General features: G+C 44.6%; 1 protein-coding gene across 6 annotated transcripts in view; it reads right to left on the bottom strand.

Annotated features, from left to right (window-relative positions):
• The window catches only part of RPTOR (regulatory associated protein of MTOR complex 1), a 451485-nt gene that overhangs the window by 182231 nt on the left and 247055 nt on the right, over positions 1-22199 (bottom strand). For all 6 annotated transcript variants that reach the window (XM_082372791.1, XM_082372792.1, XM_082372793.1 and 3 more), the window contains one exon: positions 7148-7306. In XM_082372791.1, the coding sequence (XP_082228917.1) occupies positions 7148-7306 (159 nt within the window). The remainder of the gene's footprint in view (positions 1-7147; positions 7307-22199) is intronic.

The following is a 22199-nucleotide window of genomic DNA, read 5'->3' as shown; positions in this document are numbered from 1 at the left end:
TTCCAGTTTTGGTGTCAACTGTACTTCCTATGCATCACGAAGAACACTTCCCTTTTTCCATCTATGATTTAACACTTTACATATAGTGATCAGGAAACATTTTGATGATAAGATGATACTTAAATAAAAATATCCATTCATCCATGAGTCAACATGTAAGAAGGTTTTTAACTGTGAATTCCATTTCTTTGATTGATCTAGGGCTATTCAGATTTTCTATTTCATTTTGGGTTGCTTTCAGAAAGTTGTATTTTAAAAGGCATTTTCCATCTAATTTAAGTTATTAAATGTATTGGTATAACATTATTAACATTCCCTATCTTTTCAATGTCTATAGGATATGTGGCGATATCCCCTCTTTCATTCCTAAATGTTGATTGTATCTTCTTTTTTCTTGCTACCTAGCCAAAGACTTGTTAATTTTACAGATGTTTTCCAAAAACCAAATTTTAGCTCTGTTAACTTTCTCTACCACCTGTTCTCTATTTTACTGATCTGTGCTCTTTATTACTTCTTCCTTCTACTTCCTTTGAGTTGAGGTTGCTCAACATTTCCTAGTTTCTTAAGGTAGATATTTAGATTTTTATTTTAAGCTTTTCTTCCCTTCTGTATAAGGACTTAATAAAGCTATACATTTTTTTAAAAATCTATCCTTACTGAATAAAGCTATACATTTTTATATAAGCACTGCTTTAGCTGTATCCTACAAACTTTAACAAGTCGTCTTTTCATTATTGTTTAGTTTGAATTATTTTTATTATCCCTTGTGATACCTTCTTTCATACATGTGTCATTTAATTTCCAAATATTTGAGGATTTTCCAGCTAGCCTACAATTTCAGATTCTGTGGCCGGAGAATAGACTGTGAATGATTTCAATCCTTCAAACTTTATTATGACATTTTTGTGACCCAGCACAGGCTTTTCTTGGTGAGCGGTCCACCTGCCCGGGACAATGTGCGTTCTGTGGGTATTGGGTGCAGTGCTCTGTTAACTGAGTCATAGTGATTGATAGTCTTTTATAATAGTAACTGATTTTTTTTTTATTAGAAAAATATAATATACCATGACTGGACTTTTCCTTGTGAGAAAGTTTTTAATTATCAATTTTATCTTCAATTTTAACACCAGTTTTAACCTATCAATAACTGCCAGATGGTTACTCAAATATCCAACTAGGATTATGGATGTGTTTCTTCCTCTCATTGGCCCTCGTAATCTTGCTTTATGTATCTTTAACTCTCCTATTAGCCGTCTACACATTGAGTGTAGTTATGTCTTCCTGATGACCTGACTTGTCTGTCATTGTGAAATGTCTCTCTTCATCTGTGACAAAACTCCTTGTCTTGAAGTCTATTTTCTAATTAGTAATATGTCCACTCCAGCTCTCTTTCAACTAGTATTTCATGATATACCTTTTTACACTCAACTTTTATGTGTCTTTGTATTTAAAGTGCATCTCTTGCTGACAGCACAAAGTTTGATCTTGCTTTTTATCCAGTCTGATATAAACTCATGAAAAAAACAAAGAATGGGGGACATTTTAGAGGATAACTGGTCTGGACTCTCCAAAAAGTCAGTGCCCACTCTTCAGAGAATGGAAACACAAGTAACAGAATGGGAGGAAATATTTTAAAAACGAATTTCTGATAAAGGACTTGTACCCGAATATTAAAAGAACTCTTAAAACTGAGTAAGAAAACAAATAACCCTATTTAAAAGTGGGCAAAAGATATGGAAACCCCACCAAAGAAAACATATAGATGGCAAATAAGCATATGAAAAGATGCTCAACATCGTATGTCATTAAGGAATTGCAAATTAAAATGTGATACCACTATGCACCTAATTAGAATGGCTAAACTCCAAAACACCAGCAACAACAAATGCTGAGGACGATGTGGAGCAACAGGAACTCCCATTCATTGATGGTGGGAATGCAACCGACACAGTCACTTTGGAACAGAGTTTGGCAATTTCTTAGAAAGCTAAACATACCAGCTGGTCTAGCGATGGCTCTCTTAGGTATTTACCCAAATGAGAAGAAATCATGTCTATACAAAAATCTGTAGAACAGCATTATTCACAATTGCCAAAAACTGGAAGCAACCAAGATGTCCTTCACTAGTGGAATGTTTTTCAGCAGTAAAAAGAAAATGAGTTATCTAGCCATGAAAAGACATGAAGAAACCTTGAATGCGTAAGCCTAATTGAAAAAAAGCCAGTTTTAAAACACTGTATACTATATGATTCTAACTATATGACACTCTGGAAAAGGTAAAACTATAGAGACAGTAAAAATATCAGTGGTTGCCAAGGGTTGGGGAGAACAGGCAGAGAGGGAGATATAGGTGGAGCACAGGATTTTTAGGGCAGTGAAACTATCCAGTACACTACAATGGTGGATACATGACATTATGTATTTGGCAAAACCCACAGAACTGTACAACATGAAGAATAAACCCTAATATAAACTAAGGACTCTAGTTAGTAATAATGTATCAATACTGGATCATCAATTGTAACAAACATACCACACCGAAGCAAGATGTAGGCCAGGTAGGGAGTGAGAATACAACTGACCCTTGAACAACACGCGTTTGAACTATGCAGCTCTACTTATAAGCAGATTGTTTTCCACTAAATACATACAGGACTACATGATCCTCAGTGGGTTTGATCTGGGGATTTGGAACTGTGAATATGATGGGCCAACTAAGTGGCTTGAGCATCCACAGATTTTGGTATCTGCAGTGGGTCCCGCAACCATTCCCTTGTGGAGACCAAGGGACGACTGTATGGGGAAATTCTGTACTTTTTAATTTTTCTAAAAACTAAAACTGCTGTAAAAAAAATAATGCCTATTTTTTTAAAAAAAAGACTGACATGTAACTATAATAACTTACTACAAGAAGACAATAAAATAACCTCACTAAAAAAATGTCAGTGTCAATAAAGAAAAAAAGCAAAGAGCAATCTCTTTTTCTATATATTCGAGGAGACTGAGAAAGATGACTAACAGTTCAATGCAATGCACGAACCTGGGCTGGATCCTGAATGCAAAACCAAATCAACAAACATAAAATGCTTACTAACACACATTTTTGAGGCAGTTGGGAAATTTTGATTATGGACTTTGTATTAAATGATATTATAGAGTCAATGCTAAATTTCTTGAGCAATTTAAGGGTATTATAGTTATGTACTAAAATGTCCTTGTTTTTAGTGTCATGATATCTGTAACTTTCAAATGGCTAAGGTAAAAAATATTTATCGGACTTCCCTGGTGGCGCAGTGGTTAAGAATCTGCCTGCCAATGCAGGGGACGCGGGTTCGAGCCCTGGTCCGGGAAGATTCCACATGCTGCGGAGCAACTAAGCCTGCGAGCCACAACTACTGAGCCTGCGCTCTAGAGCCCACGAGCCACAACTACTGAGCCCATGTGCCACAACTACTGAAGCCCACGCACCTAGAGCCCGTGCTCTGCAACAAGAGAAGCCACCGCAATGAGAAGCCCTCACACCACAACGAAGAGTTAGCCCCCACTAGCTCCAACGGCAGAAAAGCCCACAAGCAGCTACGACCCAACACAGCCAAAAATAAATAAATAAATAAATAAATAAATTTATTTAAAAAAATTTTTTTATCTATACAGAGATATAAAGCAAATGTGGCAAAGTGTTAACTGGTGAATGTAGGTGAAAAGTATAAAAGTATTCATTCTATTGTTCTTTCAATGCTTCTGGAGGAGGGAAAGTTAAATGTTGATTCTTTGAAAAGACTAATGAAATATACAGAAACCTCTGGTAAGAGTGATCAACAAGAAAAGAGAAAGAAGGTATCCAGTATCAATATCAAAAATGAATGAAGAAACATCACTAACCCAGACTCTGATAAATTAATAAGGAAATATGAGTCACGTTTTGTCAACAAATTTGAAAATTTAGCTGAAATGAACAAATTCCTACAAAAGTAAGTTAGCAAAGCTGGCTCAAGAAGAAACAGAACATCTGGATAGCCCTTTAGCAATGAAGGAAACTAAATAGGTAGTCAAAGATCTCTCCACATACAAAATACCAGCCCGACAGCTTGATTTGTAAGCTTCACCCAATATTCAGACAACATGTACTTCAAATCTCACAAAAACAATCCCTGTGTATCTAAGTGGAGCATTCCCTTAACTTATTTTCTGAGGCCACAGTTACACTGATTATCCAAAGACAACAAGAGAAAGAAAAATTCCAAGCCAATCTCACTCATGAACACAGATGTAAAAATACTAAACACAATACCAATAACAGAATTAACCCCTGTATGAAACACGTAATTGATAAAGGCACACTAGGTTATCCCACAAAGGAAAGGTATATTTAATATTAGAAAATCATATACCTTTCAATGCATTTCCAGTTTAAAGGAGAAAAATCATACCGTCATCTAAGACACACACACATAATGGCTTGGGGAAAAGCAACATCTATTCATGATTTGAAAAATAAACTAGGAATAGAAGGGCACATTTTTAATCCGATAAGGGGTTTTCTTATTTTTTATTCTTTTTACAAATATCTATAGCAAACATCATACACTGACGCACAGGAGGCACTCCCTTCGAAATGGGTGAGATAAGGACATGCAGTCACCACTCCACGCTCTGGGAGGCGTTGGAGGCACAGCAAGATATGAATAGTAAACACAACAAGACGGGAAGGAAAGAAATAAAACTGCCATGATTTGCACACCACGTGGTAGTCTGTTAAGAAAGTTTTAAAATATGTACAAATCATTAGAATCAATGAGAGAAGAGCAAAATTAGTAGACATAAAATAAATGTACAAAAATCAACTGCCTTGCCATATACCCTGATAAAAACTTGCAAAATATATTCTTTATAGCAAACATTTTTAACAACATCAAAAAATATAAAGTATCGGGCTTCCCTGGTGGTGCAGTGGTTAAGAATCCACCTGCCAATGCAGGGGACACGGGTTCGAGCCCTGGTCTGGGAAGATCCCACATGCCGCGGAGCAACTAAGCCCGTGTGCCACAACTGCTGAGCCTGCGCTCTAGAGCCCACGTGCCACAACTACTGAAGCCCACGAGCCTAGAGCCTGTGCTCCGCAACAAGAGAAGCCACCGCAGTGAGAAGCCTGCTCACTGCAAGGAAGAGTAGCCCCCGCTCGCTGCAACTAGAGAAAGCCTGCGCATGGCAACAAAGACCCAACGCAGCCCCCCCCCCAAAAATTTATATATAAACCTTTATGAAATTATAAATTACTATTGATAAACGCTTAAAAAGAGCATAGTTTGGAAACTCAACAATATAAAGATGTTGAGTCTCCCCCCATTAATCCACTGATTGGCACGTTGATTTAATATTTTCATGGAAGATCAAAGGACCAAAAGGAACAAAGGAGGGAAACTTGCCTTCCCAAACGTCAAGAATCATTGAAAACCTATACTCATTAATAGTTTACGGGGGCTTCCCTGGTAGTGCAGTGGTTAAGAATCCGCCTGCCAACGCAGGGGACATGGGTTTGAGCCCTGGTCTACTACTGAGACGGCTGGTGGTTCATTACATCATATTTCTTTTAATTCTACTTCTTTTATAACTACAGTTTTGAATCTATATAATAATAAAAATGATTAAAATCAAGTTGGTATCTAGGTACATACAAGGCAGAGAGGGCACTATCCTGAGGGAGGAGCTGGGTCCAGGCCTCTTCTCCACTCCGTCTCCTCCAGGTCCCCGACTGTCCCCTCTGCCTACCTGTTGGCCGCCTGTGGAAGAGTGGATGTCCCCTGAGAGTTCACTATGTGAGTGGTGCGTTGGGTACTTTAATCCTTCACTATGAAGGAGCTTCCACAATAAGGAACAGAGGTATAGGAAGTCTTCTCATTTGTCCATGTCCTGGGGCTAACAAGTGGTGAGGCTGAAGTCAGAACTCAGGTGTGGTGAGCTCCTGTCCTGGTTCATGTGCTCCAGCGTGTAAGGAGCTGCCAGGTGGGATGAACGCTCACACCTACAGGCACCGCCTCTTGGAGGATGTGATAAGAGCATGCAGCACAGGACCCAGGATGGTGGGAAGGGGTGTCGTTTACCCCTCACTTTCATCTACAGTCTTTTGTTTTTTTTTTTTAATATTTATTTATTTATTTATTTGGCTGAGCAGGGTCTTAGTTGTGGCATGTGGGATCTTCGTTGCTACGTGTGGGATCTTTCAGTTGTGGCATGCGGGCTCTTAGTCGTGGCATGCGGGATCTAGTTCCCTGATCAGGGATCAAACCTGGGCCCCCTGAACTGGCAGCATGGAGTCCCAACCACTGGACTACCAGGGAAGTCCCTTTTTAAAAAAAAAAATTTTTTTTTAAATTTATTTATTTGGCTGTGCCAGGTCTTAGCTGCAGCACAAGCGATCTTCATTGCTGCATGAGGGATCTTTAGTTGCGGCATGCAAACTCTTAGTTGCGGCACGTGGGATAGTTCCCTGACCAGGGGTTGAACCCAGGCCCTCTGCATTGGGAGCATGGAGTCTTAGCCACTGGACCACCAGGGAAGTCCCTCATCTACAGTCTTTTGATTAAGGGACTGTAGGAGGCCGGCTACACTGACCTTGGAGAGAGCAGAGCTGAAGCCCCGTCTGCAGACTTGCTTCGTATTAGCTCTTTGGAATACTTATACCATTTTATCTTCTAGGAACGTGACTGATTTTCAAAGGAAGATCCCCAGACCTCATGACTTCCCTAGATAGCCATTTCATTAACATGTTTCGCAAAAGAAACAACTCCCTGTGCCTGATTATTTTTCAACTTTTATCACTGAAATATAAATGATCCCCAGGACTTCCCTGGCAATCCAGTGGTTAAGACTCCGCACTTCTACTGCAGGGGGCATGGGTTCAATCCCTGGTCAGGGAACTAAGATCCCACATGCACGGCCAAATAAATAAATAAATAAAGAATCCCCAAACTTCCACCAGATAACTGGCCCAAGTCCCTATTCGATCTTCCTGCATTTGGGTTTGTGGAAACGGATTAGCCGTCAATGGTTCCATAGAAGCTACAGGGGAATACCACCAAAACGTACAGATTTTCTTGTAAAAAGAGAAACGAATTCAGTTCACAGGAACCTTTTATGGCACGCCCACCTTGTTGAAGACCCAAATCTCGCCGTTCACAGTGGGCCTGGGCACCCCATGCCCATTGTAGTGGAAGAGGACCCGCTCCTCCTTGGCATTTCGACGTAAAGATGTGCAAAGCTTCTTCACTTCATCCACAGTTGGATCGAGGCTCTGCTTGTACCGCGCCTGTTGCAGGAGAAAAAATTAAGAAACTTAACATGGATTCATGGGAATACCTAGAATTAAAACTCCATCCTGGGGCTTCCCTGGTGGCGCAGTGGTTAGGAATCCGCCTGCCAATGCAGGGGACACAGGTTCGAGCCCTGGTCCGGGAAGATCCCACATGCTATGGAGCAACTAAGCCCGTGTGCCACAACTGCTGAGCCTGCGCTCTAGAGCCCATGAGCCACAACTACTGAGCCCACGTGCCACACCTACTGAAGCCCATGTGCCTAGAGCCCGTGCTCCACCCCAAGAGAAGCCACCGCAATGAGAAGCCCGCGCACCGCAACGAAGAGTAGCCCCTGCTCGCTGCAACTAGAGAAAGCCTGTGCACAGCAACAAAGACCCAACGCAGCCAAAAATAAATAAATAAATAAATTTATTTAAAAAAAAAACAACAACTCCATCCTTTACCCCACGTCTGCATTTAATGGACCCTGCACAAGTGACCTCAAATTTCTCCATCTATAAACTGGGATGATGACTACTTCACAGGGTGGTTGTAAACATTCATTTACTCAACAAATATTTATTGAGAACTACTGTGAAGATCCAATGAGATTAATAAGTAATGCCTGCCACATGGTAACACTAGTAAAAGGTAGCATCCCTGTGATATCAAAAGTATTTCTTGGAAGCATTGAATCTGTTTGGAAAAACTGACTGGAACATGGAAGAGAATTTGCTTAAACACAGGAAGCTATAATATATACGGTAGCAAGGGAGAACAGTTTCAAAAAGACAACAAAGTTAAGGAAGCAAACTGCCCCTCTCTTGCTTAGTCATATTTGCTCTGCTTACCCCCTCCCACTACTCCTGCCTGGACCCTTGCTGATGAACATAAAGGATTCACTGAATTAGCAGGACCTAAAGTAAACACACAGAAATCAACAGCCTTTATATATATATACAAACCATAGATGGTTAAAATCCTAAGGAACCCCCACTTCTAAAGCAACAAAGAAGACTGAACTTAACAAGAAATATACAAAACCCTGACAAGGAAATTTTGTAAAACTCTCCTGGAAAACAGAAGGAGGCTTGAACAAATGGGAGATGCTCCCTGCCTGGGTAGGATGCACCCACATTCTTAAGACATCAGTTCTCCCCAGGTTAAGAGTCCATACTTTCCCAATAAATATAACAACAAGCTATTTCGCGGAGCTTGACAAGCTGCTACTGAAGTTCGCATGGAAAATAAATATGCCAGAACAGCCAGGAAAACACTGAAAGGAGAGCTATGAGGGGTCCTGCCCCCCAACACTCCAACCTCCTCTGGGCCTCTCTAAGTAAAAGGTGAGGGTCGGGGCCCAGAGAGACCAGCAGGCCAGGGAGCTACTACAGAGTCCAGAATTAGGTCCACACACGTTTCCTGGCTTTTTGGAGAACAGTGTTCACACAGTCATAATGCTATGAACACTGATTTTATTTCATTAGAAACTGTGCAGACTTCAAGATAACCTGAGTGTGGTGAGGACCCTGAAGCTGGGAGAGGGGTACACGTGGTCATCAGAAGAGTCTCTCCACTTTATATTCATTTCCTTTTGTTTGGTTTCAAAGAAGCTCCACTGGTAAATTCCCAATAAAAAAGAACTGAAAGTGTAAATCTATAACCATACTAGATGGTCGCGTGGAAGTGATGTGTATAAAAGCACTAAAGCCACACCAGGAAGTCAATAAAAACACCCCAAGTTGATAAATCAATAAAAAGCAGCATACACATATTGTTCTAAAATATGGGCATATCTACCCAAAAAACACAGCTAAAAGGGTTTACCTCTAGGTAGGGATTATGTTCTGACTTTCAAAAAATAATGTGTATGTTTGTTACTCTGATAAAGTTCTAAAACTTTATTTAAAATGTTAAATTTAAAACAAAAAACAAACAAAAAAAACAACCCAGTGCCATGATATCACTTGAAGAAAACAGTGGTGAGAACAAGGAACATGAACGGCGAGGAAACTGTGTTTGAAGCATCACGGCTCCCGCTGTGGGCCTGCCACCTGGCGCAGGGCTCAGCACACAGTGACGGGTGCTGCTCAGGAAGCATCCGCTGACGTTGTTTCAAAAGAAGAGCAGGGAGGTGGAGGGAGCAGAGAAGGAAAGCAGACACAGAGGCCTGAGGATGACCTGCGGCATACGTTTAAGAGAGGCGTCCTGACCTTTCAGAGGAAAATGAAGAGCTACACGGGAGGAAACCACAGGAAAATGTGGCTCACCTCGCAGAGCATTAGTTCCTCCATGTTTGAGATATGACATTTGGTTTCATCTAATTAAATACGTGCTAATAATGCAATTTCTGACAGTAGAAAATCCTGGTGAAATACTGCATCGTGTGTTCTGAGAGCGTTGGGGGCACAAACACAGAAGCTTCAGGATGATGAAACTCAGAACAAAGTTCTTCCAGATTCCCCCAATTTTTTCCAACTGTAAGCAAACTAATACAAGGATAGCAACCCTATTCCACTGCAGGACAATTTTAGGACCCTGCCCTGAGGTGGCAGGTTAGGGTCCAGCAAAGTGGTCTCTCCCTGTGTTTCTTCCATAAGGTTCAGAATGCTACTTGTAAAATAAAACCATGTCACAAAGGAGACTAGAGAAAGTCAACACATAATGCGATGTTTTCAAGTTCATTCTCATCGAGGCAATGTGCATTAATCTGACACTGACAGAGGGGCTGGGCATTACCCACGCTACCAGAGCAGGGCTGGCTCCAGGAGAGACGCTGGCCCCAGCATCCAAACCAAAGCATTTCCACAAAGGTGTGAAAAAACCAACTTAAATCAAACCGTTCCATTAGAAGAAATGAGGGAAGGGGCCTCCTTCCCGTGCATTCAGAGGGTACCCCGGGAGAGTCGTGTGGGGATGTGCCCTTTCTTCCCCACCACAGTGACGACCAGGAGCAGTGAGGGTGGTGGGGAACCTCTAGAAAGTGCAGGGTCTGTGCCTGGTGAGGTAAGGGCAGGAGGCAATGGTGAGGGGAACCACCCCTCTCGCACCCACCTCTCCTGCCATGCGGTTGCGAAAGCACTGACAGATCTTCAATAACTTTCAAATCACGGCCGGTTTTATCAGACAACATGAAGAAAACAGCAAATAAATCTTCAGTGCATATGTGTTTATTCCCCTGCCCATACTTACTTCCAGAAATTTCCCGCCAGCAGTAAGCGTAACAGTGATCACTGTTGGTAAGCAGCACAGCCCGCTTTGCATGCCCCCTTTGTCACCACTCACAACTCTACCGAATAAGAGTGGCTGCGGCGTGGGAGCCCGACGCCCCTGCAGCTGCCTTCACGAGCTGGTCCTGCAGGAGCCTCCTGCAGCCTCCCGTGCAGGGTGGAGAGTGGACTGCCTCGGTTCCATGGCCCGGCTCAGCCGAGGCCAAGGGGCACCAGAGTCACACACAGGCACCCTCCCACCCCTCCTCTGGGAGGCCTGCGCCCACCATGACGCCTGGAGCTGGCGGAGGCCCCCTCCTTTCACACGAAAGCCACGTCACCCAAAGGACCCATTTTCAGAGTCAGAGGACCTCTCAAGTCACAAGTTGCAGGGACACGGGAGAAAAGACCATGCAGAACTGCCAGAGAGCAGGGCAGCGAGGAGGGAGACGACCAAAGGCCGCAAGCTGAACCCTAGGGATTGGAGAGTCCCTCATTTCGTGACCTGCCCCACGGAGTGGAGTTCTTGCTCCTGGGGCTAAGAAACCTGGCATACAGTTGTGAAGAAGTCGCTCAAAGACAAAGCACCCCAAAATATGAACAAGCCGCACCGCACAGCATCTCCCAGGCCAGCAGGGCTCACTGGGTGCCCACACGCTGCGAGGCGCTTCTCCAGCGAGGCGACAGTACTTCCTGCTCTGTCTGGGCCCCACATTGCACTGCTGCCGCCCAGCTTCCCTCAGGCCTGCCCCTCTGCACTGCTATCCAGCTAGGATTTGTGAAGTCTCGGCTCCGCTGAAAGACCATTCGCTGTCCCCCGAGGTTAGTCCTAAACAGGAGTGTTGTTCTCCCAAACCACACACAAGGTCAAGGGGCTGACGTTACTCGGAGACGTCAATAAAGTTAGGGATTCGTTATTTCTGACCTTGGCTCTATCAAGGTCTTCTCCTGTGGGGTGCAAAAAATGATTTAGCCTCATTTTCTTACCTATCGCACAGAAAGGACACATTAATGGACCAGCATGAAAGGCACTACAGATATTAATAATAAGCCTCCTGGGGTTTTATGGGAATTAATTAATATTTTTAAGGGCTTTGAAATGAGAAGCACTAAATTAAATGTCACCACACCATGTTAAGGTTTTGTTTCAAAACTAGAATGCCCGGGATAATGGCTTTGTGGCTGGAGGGACTGCCGTGGCACAGGAAGCATGTCACCATTTGGGAGACGTGTGACAAGTGTAGCAGGGTGTACTGAATGACAACGCAAGTCTCTAAAATACTGCCTCTTGTGCTGGGCATTGCTACTCTAAGTCCAAATCTCAAGATGTAATAAGATACAAGCATGGAAGTTTCGGGGGATGCGCGAGAGGAAGAAAATAGAAGAATGAACAACGGGAGGAAGGGGCAAAGGAAGACTGGCCCTGGGCTTAATGAAGGGGAATGGGGCTCCAGGTTTCATTTCTTTCCAGGATGGTCTCTAGCTGACTCTATATGCTAATAAGGCCTAAGCAGTGCTGTTGCAGACTCTGCCTTCCTTGTGGATGTGGCCCCTCCTCGTGCACATTCCAGAGGCTAGAAGGTGTGGGGGCAGGAGGGGCTCTGCTCCCTGTGGCCCAGTTGGCAGCGGTGGCCCTTCTCGGTCTGGTGAAGCCACACAGAACGCTGCTGTTGTGCTGCAGGAGAGTAATGGCAGCGCCTGGGGGAGGAGCTGGGGTCTCTGCTTGGTGGGTCTTCTCATGACAGAATCCCATAACGAGGAAACCCGTGCTGCAGCAGCGGCACTGCCTGTGCTTCTTTGGGGTTTCTAGTAAAGATTACTGCACATTACTCGACTAGGAATGTGAGTATGAATAATGCTATTTCCATCCTTCTACGGCAATGAGCAACACCTCAAGTTCAGATCCAAGAAACAGAAATGCCTGAGAGATTTTCTCAGAACTGTCCAGGAGGAATAAACATAATGTTAGACTTTGGGCCAATTCTGCCTTTGGTCTGGGGTCTTGCAAACATTTCACCCCATCCTTCTCCTTCCCAAGTAGGAAGCAAGGGCTTCCAGGGAACTTCTGGGTAGGAGGAGGAAGGTCAGGTCTGCTCAAAGGACACTTGTCTTAGGTGGTGGTCCCATGTAAGAAAGCTCCAGGCCCCTGGCAGTTCAGGAGCTTTACGCCACCATCCCTCACAAAACACGTATTGTTGCTATAGCCCTTCGCATCCCCACTGTCACTACCTAGGCCAAGCTGCTGCCATCACCACCACCATCACCATCGTCGTCATCATCACCATCACCATCGTCGTCATCATCACCATCACCATCGTCGTCATCATCACCATCACCACTACCGTCATCATTTTCATCACCACCAAGACCAATGTCATCACTACCATCACCATCATCACCTCGCCCCCTCCCTTCCTCTCATCTTCCCTCTGTCCTCCCCTCTCCCCCTCTTTCTCCTCCTCCTTCTCCCCTCCCCTTTGTCCGCCCCTCTCCTCCTCCCTCAGACTGCTCTGACTGCTGTCTCTCACCTCTTCCCTGGTCCATCCTCCTCCATCAATCCTCAGATGTGGCCATGACTCAGTTTCCCTTCTTTTCTCACACTACATGCGCCTCCTGGATGGCACCTCTGAACAAATCCATGGCCAAATTCCTCATCATGCTCCACACATGCCCACCCTCTGGGTTCCCTACCATAATCACTGGCATCAGCCTATACTGAGTCACCCAGACCACACTCCCCAGGCATGTCCTTTGTGCTGCTCTCCTTCTCGCCTCCCCTTCATCGAGAACTTGTTCAGTGGACCTAACATGTGGCTGTACCACCTCTGCCTTCATCAGGGGTCAAACACGCCCCAACTATCCCCAGGCCTCCAGACCATCATCTCCAAGTCTCTCCATTCGGTCACAGACTTCCCTCTCAAACACACAGCAATCAGGCCACCTGCCCTCTAAAAACGAGTCCTCAATGGGGGTGTCTGCTGCTTCCAAGACAGCATCACTGTGCCTGAGCACAGCACGGCCACCTCGGCTGCTCCACCCTCACAGCCCTCCACTCAGCCACCGTGTCATTTCCAGGGGTCCTGAGCAAGCTGTGCCCTTTCACACAGACCTCAGAGCTACTCTGTTATTAGGAAGGACACAGGGCGAAGTGTTGTGCAGCACAAACACGCTGTCCGGTCCATTTGCAAGTTTTATTTTCTGTTTAAATGTTTTCACTAGGGACTTCCCTGGTGGTACAGTGGTTAAGAATCTGCCTGTCAATGCAGGGGACACGGGTTCGAGCCCTGGTCCGGGAAGATCTCATATGCCACGGAGCAACTAAGCCCGTGCACCACAACTACTGAGCCTGTACTCTAGAGCCCGTGAGCCACAACTACTGAGCCCGCGTGCCACAACTACTGAAGCCCGCACGCCTAGAGCCTGTGCTCCGCAACAAGAGAAGCCACCACAATGAGAAGTCCGCTCACCGCAACAAAGAGTAGCCCCCACTCGCCACAACTAGAGAAAGCCCGAGTGCAGCAACAAAGACCCAACGCAGCCAATAAATTAATTAATTAATTAAAAAAAAATGTTTTCACTATTTCATAGTAAGATGCTATCTTGTATAATTTTTTCCCAGTGTTATCATTATAAGGCTGTTCCCCTTCCACAAATCTCTTAATTAAAAAACAAACAAAAAACAACTACTGCTTATAAGTTGAAATGGAACACTTGAGTCCTTGAAGTATAAACAGGAGGCAGGAGCCTCCTATAAACAGGTGTCCAGTCTATAAACCTGCCCAAGAATCTACTTGGCCCAAAAGAAACTCACAGACACTGTGCTGGCTCTCAGCGTCACACCTATAGAAACAGTTGCAGTTTTCATCTAAAATATAACCAGATCCTTCCCAAACTCATCACCGAAATTTGGATCTTGAACAAATCAAAACCATCTCACCAAAAAAGAAGGGAGCCCAGAGCCCTTCTGCAGGGCCCACACCCCACCCCAGCTGCCCGGCCTGCAGGCCTTGCCTTGGCTTTCATGCTCTGCATTTGCACCTGTGCAGCCTGAGTCTGGTCACTCAGCACAGGTAGAACCGAGTTTACTTGTTTTTCAGAAATAAAGGGGGTGACCCTTAGAAGAAGTCTAGAAACACAGAATTCTCTGATCACTTTCCAATTGGTTCCAACCTTTTCATATTATTCTGGAATTTTAGGGCACATACAGAGATAGAATGCGTAAGCCATCATACTGACCTCTTAGGAGGACCTTGGCTCTGAGAGTGGCCGACGGATAAGGGCCATTCCACCTGCCTGTGTCATCACTACAGTTAAGAGGCTCACAACATGCGGTCTGCAGAAAGATCTGATCTGACTTAGATTCATGTTTGCTTCAACAATCCAGGGCCCCCCTTTGACCATTAAGTAGTCATTTATTTTCTGTCTTCTAAGAATCCCTCCTCTTGACTCACAGTCTTCAAGGCTCCAGCAGAGACTATTCTAGCGATCTGCTCCACCCACTTCACAGTGCTAGCTGGGCAGGAGACACAAACATTTTCAGGTATCCCACCGCCCACGCCCCCGCCAAGATGTGCCAAGGGCAGTGGTGTCTCAAAGGAGGCTGTGACTGGGTGAAGAAGTGACTGAGCCGCCTCACTGCGGCCCACGCTGAAAGCAAGTTGCAGTCCATTTCCGGGGCTGACAGTAATGCCGCTGGCCATCAAGGCTGTATCACACCTCCAGGGAGAGACAGGCTTCAAGCAAACCAAGTTTCAGTAAAGCCCCCCCAGGAAGTTCAGGAGTCCTCCTGGCCACCTCCCCTCTACTCCCTCCGTATCCATGACAGCTCTGTGGTGGCTTCATTCCCCTTGGGTGCAGTCTCTGTTGTGCCTCTGTCCCTCCCCCGTCGACGCTGGAGGTGAGCCGCACAGGAGTCAGATATGCCCACTGGTGAGTCCCTCCCCTCTACAAGAACTGGGGTCCCCAAGATGGAGGGCTTGGGTTCAGCCCCAGAACAGTGATTTACCAGCCATTCAACCTGGGAAAGCTCACGAACCAAACCCAACCTCCATTTCCTCCTTTGTAAAACAACTAAAATACTACTGCCCCTGACTACTCCGCAGGCTGTGGGGACCACGTGAGAAAGTATGTGTCATTAAACTGAAGGGAGGACGAGGATGGAGACTGGCACCCACACTGCACTTCTGATGTGCCAGCCACCTGACCTTCACAACCACCATGCAAAGTAGGCGTTGTCATTGTCCCTGTCTTACAGATAGGGAGTGGAGGCACAGAGAGGTGCAGTAACTACCACAAGGTCACATAGCTGGTGTGTGGCAGGGCCCATTTTGAAGCCAGGCAGCCTGAGGACATCCATGGAGACCCGGAGACTAATGGTGAGCTTTCTTGTGTTGTTGCAAACTAGGGACAGGCAGGGAGTAGAAAGACAGAAGGACCATCTCTGACCATCCTCACGTGCTGGCATCCCTTCTTGCTTCAATATGACCTCTGGGCTCTGACACCACACTAACAGAAAGCCCTTCCTCTCAAGAGGGGCTGATACCCTGAGCACCTGCCTTGACTGAGCAGCAAAGCTGAGAACTGCTTAGGAGACTTAGAATAGCCTAAGTCACTCACTGCTACTGATTTTTCCAAACAATTTCACATCAACACTGAAAAAACCCACTCCCTCCTTACATTAATGTTGGACTACCTCCAAGCAAGATCAATAATTGCTAGTGACCTGGAACACTCAATATTTATTAACCTGCCTGGTGAGCAGAGAAAGAGAACACTCAAAATGTAATAAGCTGTATGCAGGAGACAGAGGGAGTGGGAGAGGGGAGACTGGACCCCAGTCACTAGGACCAGAGCATTCAGTGGATGCAGGAATATGGGCATTCCAGACCTGCAATCGTGCTCTGAGCCACTGCCACAGCTGCAGAGAACTTCTGGAAACAGCTCATATGTTATCTTCAACAGTAACAAAATGAACAAGGGAATAAATAAATACCTGGCAGTGTGAGGAGGAAATAGGTATTGTTAAATGGTTGCCAAACCAGGCAAGCACAAGCAGTCTGCTGGGGTGTGCCCAGCACCGCAAACCAAGCTGGAATTCATTCAAAGAAACAGCCACCAAATTGACTCATGGGAAGATGTCCCTGCCTTATACCTCCTACCACCAGAGTTCACTCTGAGTCAAGCCCCAAATAGGGCTGTGCCAGGGCCCAGGAGCCAACAGGAGGGTCGAACTGTCAGAGTCTATCTCCAACTGGTCTATGGCTACAAACTCAAATCTTCAATTGCCATAGAGGCATTCTTGCTAATCCAATGTACTTACTTTTCAAAGAAACTTCTTACTTCTTATTAGATTTCTTTTAATGTTCAAGACGATCCTCTCTGTAGGGGTTAGTCTGATTTCGGCATGGAGCCTCAGAAATCTGGGGGTGATAGGACGGGATGTGCTGCTGGCTCCGAGGCAGCTCCGGAGGACCCTGGTGACCTCTGAGCAGGGCCCCAGCCTCCACACTCAACGTTGAAGGAGTCCACCTTCCAGGTTCGGGCTCATCTGCTCCACGGGATGTTTTCTAGACTACTAGCTTGGATAATTTCATTGCCCCGTGGCAAAATGCCCTGGTTTCTTTCCGCTTACCCAACAGTACAACCTGACTTCCACCCTGTGTGGAAAGAGAGCGGCTGTGCCTGTAGTGCCCAGGTCACGGCACAACAGGAGCTCTCAGGGCCAGCAAAGCGTGTAAGAAATGGTGAACGCTAGCATTGAAGGGCTACCATACAAGGTAAAAGTAACTCCTGGTGTTTTCAACACATATCTTCCCAATAAGAACAGTTTTACATGAAATTTGTAACATCACTGCCTCTCTTTCCTTTATGTATTATTCAATAACAATTCTTCTTTCCTTCCTCCCCTAATTTGCAAAAGAGGCAGGAGAGAACTAGAAGAGCTGGTTTCGTATTCAAAGTCCAAAAATAGAAGCTATAGCTTCTAGATGGGGTCTGAGTCCACTTCTGAAGTAAAGGGCTCATATGGTCTCTGCAGACATGCTAAGAATCTCCCCTCAGTGGACGTGAGAAATGCTGTTCTCATCAGGGAGCAATTCTGTCCCCCAGGGCACATTTGGTCTGGAGATAGGCTTGGTTGGCACAATGGGGGGCGGGAGGGGTAGTTCTACTGGCATCTGATAGGTAAATGCCAGGGAAGCTGCTAAACATCCTACAACTATTCTCACAGCGTGTAGGGACATTATCGCCACAAAGGTAAATTATCTGGCCCAAAATGTCAATAGTGCTGCGTTTAAGAAAGCCTGCTTTGCAGGAAAATAATGAAGCTTTGATTCTAATGAAGACACATTGATTCTAATCTAATAAAGTGAAAAAAAGCAAGGTGGAGAAAAATGTGTATAATATACTACCATTTATCTAAGAAAGAGGGCAACAAATGTATGTGTGTATAAATATATGTATATTTATATATGCATATACTGTTCGAATGTTTAAATGGTTACCTTCTTCTGGAAGAAGCCCACTCATTATTTTGCAATCAGGTAAATAAAAGAAAATAAGTATTCATATTGGCTTTCATATATGAACTATATCTCAAGATACCCAAATAACAGATGAGAGGAAGTTTCTCTTTATAGAGATATACCAGTTAACAGACAAAGAGGAATAAAAGAATTATAGCACAACCTTTTTACAACCTCTAATGGATGGATCCAGGTACTGATCATCAATGGCTGCTAACTTCACAGAGAGAAGACAACCAATCATTATACACATCCTAAAGGAAGCACACATTACCACCTATGGAATGTTGTGCCCCCAAACACTCCCTCCAATTGGAGGAATCTGGTCAAGCCTGGGGGGTGAGGGAAGGATTAGCAAAATCCAGACCTCAAGGAATTCTATAAGGCACATGACCTGGTTTCTCCAACCAAAAAATTGCAGTAAGAAACAGAAGAAACAGAGAGATGGATGATTGGAACAGGATGGGGGTGGGGACTGACTTTTAGATTAATTCTATGGATTAATAGGGTAGATCAATCAATCACAATGTATTTACCTTATTTATGTCCCGATTCAAATAAACAAACTGTGTGTGTGTGTGTATGTGTAGTTTTTTAAAGTCATAATTACCTTTGAGATACACTGAAATATTTACAGATGAAATTATATGATGTCTGGGATTTGCTTCAAAATAAGGCAAGGGAGTGGGTGGGAGAGGGGAGTGGGTGGTGGCATAGATCAAAGAGGACTGGGAAAAAGTTGATAACTACTGAAGACAGATGATTGGGAGATGTGGAAATTTTCCACAACAAAAAGTTTTAAAATTAACAAATGAATAAGCCACAGAAACAAAGAGACAAACAGCATTTTAAAATGTTTCTACCATATGACCCAGCAATCCCACTACTGGGCATATACCCTGAGAAAACCGTAATTCAAAAAGAGTCATGTACCAAAATGTTCATTGCAGCTCTATTTACAATAGCCAGGACATGGAAGCAACCTAAGTGTCCATCATCGGATGAATGGATAAAGAAGATGTGGCAAATATATACAATGGAATATTACTCAGCCATAAAAAGAAACGAAATTGATTCGTTTCGTATTTGTAGTGAGGTGGATGGAGTTAGAGTCTGTCATACAGAGTGAAGTAAGTCAGAAAGAGAAAAACAAATACAGTATGCTAACACATATATATGGAATCTAAGGGGAAAAAAAAAAAAGGTCATGAAGAACCTAGTGGCAAGACGGGAATAAAGACACAGACCTACTAGAGAATGGACTTGAGGATATGGGGAGGGGGAAGGGTAAGCTGTGACAAAGTGAGAGAGTGGCACGGACATATATACACTACCAAACGTAAAATGGATAGCTAGTGGGAAGCAACTGCATAGCACAGGGAGATCAGCTCTGTGCTTTGTGACCACCTAGAGGGGTGGGATAAGGGAGGGTGGGAGGGAGGGAGATGCAAGAGGGAAGAGATATGGGAACATATGTATATGTATAACTGATTCACTTTGTTATAAAGCAGAAACTAACACACCATTGTAAAGCAATTATACTCCAATAAAGATGTTAAAAAAAAAAGTTTTCATGATTAAAATGGAACTCCCCTAGAATTGTTTTGACACATAACTTAATGTCAGAATTGGCTATTTTTGATTAAAATTTGCTTACATGAAGCATTTTGGCCAGACATTTAAAGAAGGTATCCAGATAGGTGAAAAACTTAAATGTGTTTTTAGCACAGGTAAGATATACATACCAATAATCTGAAAGATTAACACATCTGGAAAAAAAAAGTTTCATAAACGTAACACAGATATTGTATGTCTCGAAACTCCTCTCATGTTTTCTACATAATAAGAAAGTATAATAATGGTGTAAGATATAGTCAGCTTACTCTGAACTAGTAAATCCATCTCCGATTAAGTGTTGATTTTTCACCGAGGGTCACATTCCCCAGCTGACCCACGAACGCAGTTTTGTGTAGCCAATGCCTCTAACGGGGTTGACAAAGCACTCCGGACACGTCATCTCCTCTGCCTGCATTAGAAAAGCACTCAGAGTCCTGCACAGAAGGCTAGACTCAGGGAGGAGGCCTGTGCCCCATCCTGCTCATTAGAGGCCGGCATGGCCTGGGGAACACAGGACAATGGGGGCACAGGGACCGCTGCCCCCGCCAGGCCGTCTGTGGTTTCTGTGAGTAAATAAGTGAGTGACCATCGTGCAAGCTGAGGCCTGCTGTGGTGTCTCTAGGAGCAGCACTGCCGTGGGGTTCATCTGCTCGCTGGCCTCTGCTGTTTGGGAGCGAGAGGAGTATTGACTGGCCTGGGAAGGTAATCCTACTCACTTTAAAGGGTGAAATAAAGACCACAAAATGTGAGATAATCAGATAAATGTTTATAAAGACTCAAAGTAACATTTTTAGGCAAAGTCTTGTCCAGAATCAGAAATGCCACTTGCTAGTACTTCCCTTGCAATCCCTCAAAACTGCAGTGGCTAGCTGCTGTTTTGCTTAACAGGCCACGACGGGGGCAGCTCCACGCCAAGAGGGGGCTCTGTATGCATCGGGCAGCCAACTCACCCACCAGGGCTCAGGGCTGGGGAGCAGAGACTGGGCTTCAGCATCACTTGCCCAGTCAGGCTGCAGCCCTGAGCTGGCAAAAGACCACATTCTTGCCACTGCCCTAGAGACACATCTAGTCTCAGGAACAGGAACATAGAAACTAATAAAAAACTAATAAAAAAGGATGGGCAGGGAGTCACCCCTTACTCTCTCCAGCAGAGCACACCTTGTACCACCAGAGAGGCTGCTGGGGAGGAAGAAATATTTCTCTACCCTTCTAGGTCCTTCTGGCTGGTCTCAGAATTAAATTGACATGAGACATTAACAGGAGAAACTCAAACAAAAGTTTAATAGCACATATACACGGGAGAGACCCAGGAAAACTGGGTAACTCACCAAAATAGCTGAAGCTCTCAGCTTAAAGCCCTCACCTCACTTTACCATCTTCAGCTAAAGATAAGAGAGGATGTTGGTTTAGTGGTCAGAACTTCGAAGGGGAGGAAGGCAATTCACATGGAGATGGAAAAGTAAATGTTCGGTAAACAAATGTTTGCTGGGCCCTGCAGAGACAATGGACACAGGGAGGAATTTTAACAGACAGATTTTGATGGGTTCCTGGTTCACACTATAGCTATCTATGGGGGTGGCTCCCTTCCTCTAACAGGTCCTCTATCTCCATTCTTTAAGTTCAGGGGAAGGTCTAAGTTTCTTCCTGAGTCTTTGGGGCATCGGTTGTTTTCAGTTTAAAATAGTCCGCCTGCCAAAGAGACATTTGGGGGTAGCAAATTTTGTTCCCACACAAGGCTGAATGTTTCTGGGCATCAAGCCTGACCAGGGAGACCTGAGGGCAAGCCAGCTGGAAGGCATCCGGAACAGTGTTCTCACAAAGAGAATGGTTGTTCCTCCTTCTTTCTCCCTTTGAACACAATTACATGGATGTGATGTTTGGAGCTGCAACAGCCATCTTGTGATCATGAGAGCAGAGTCAAGAAAACAGAGAATCTTCCAGAATCCTGACGATACTAAACCATATACATAACGAGTCCTGGAACCATTTACCTTCAGACTTCACAATAAACTTTTATTTGTTGAACCAGAGAAAAAGTACGTATAAAGGCTGAGAGGATGAACTCTGGGGACAGAGAGAAGCCCAGCTCATAATAGCTTTGTGATCTTGGCAGATTATTTAACTTCTCCATGCCTCCACTTCTTCATCTGTAAAATGGAAGGGCGGGGGGTGGGGGAAAGAGGGAGCTCACAGTTTTTGTGAAGATTAAATGAGTTAATACATAAAAGTTCTTAGAATAGTGCCTGGCACACACCACCTACTATGTGAATGGTTACTAATATTACTTGTAAACAGGAGCATCCGAACTAATCAATTTCCTCCTCCCAGCCCAACACAGGGTCCTCACCCCTGAGTCCTCCTTTTATGCTCTGCCCCCTAAACCCCCCATTCCTAAAGTATTCCGACTATTTTTCTGTAGATGTCTCTGAAACACAGGCAACCAGTCCTGATTCCCTTCCTGTCATTCCCAGCACCCCCATCCCTGCCTGCTCCGGCACACTCCACGTGAGCTGTCTTCTCCAAATTGGTGCCTCCTCCTGACTCCCTATTCCTTTGTA

Source organism: Balaenoptera borealis (assembly GCF_965194805.1).
Source record: "Balaenoptera borealis genome assembly, chromosome: 20".
NCBI lineage: Eukaryota > Metazoa > Chordata > Mammalia > Artiodactyla > Balaenopteridae > Balaenoptera > Balaenoptera borealis.
The sequence above is the reverse complement of the archived record's forward strand: the minus strand, read 5'-3'. Positions and strand labels throughout refer to the sequence as shown.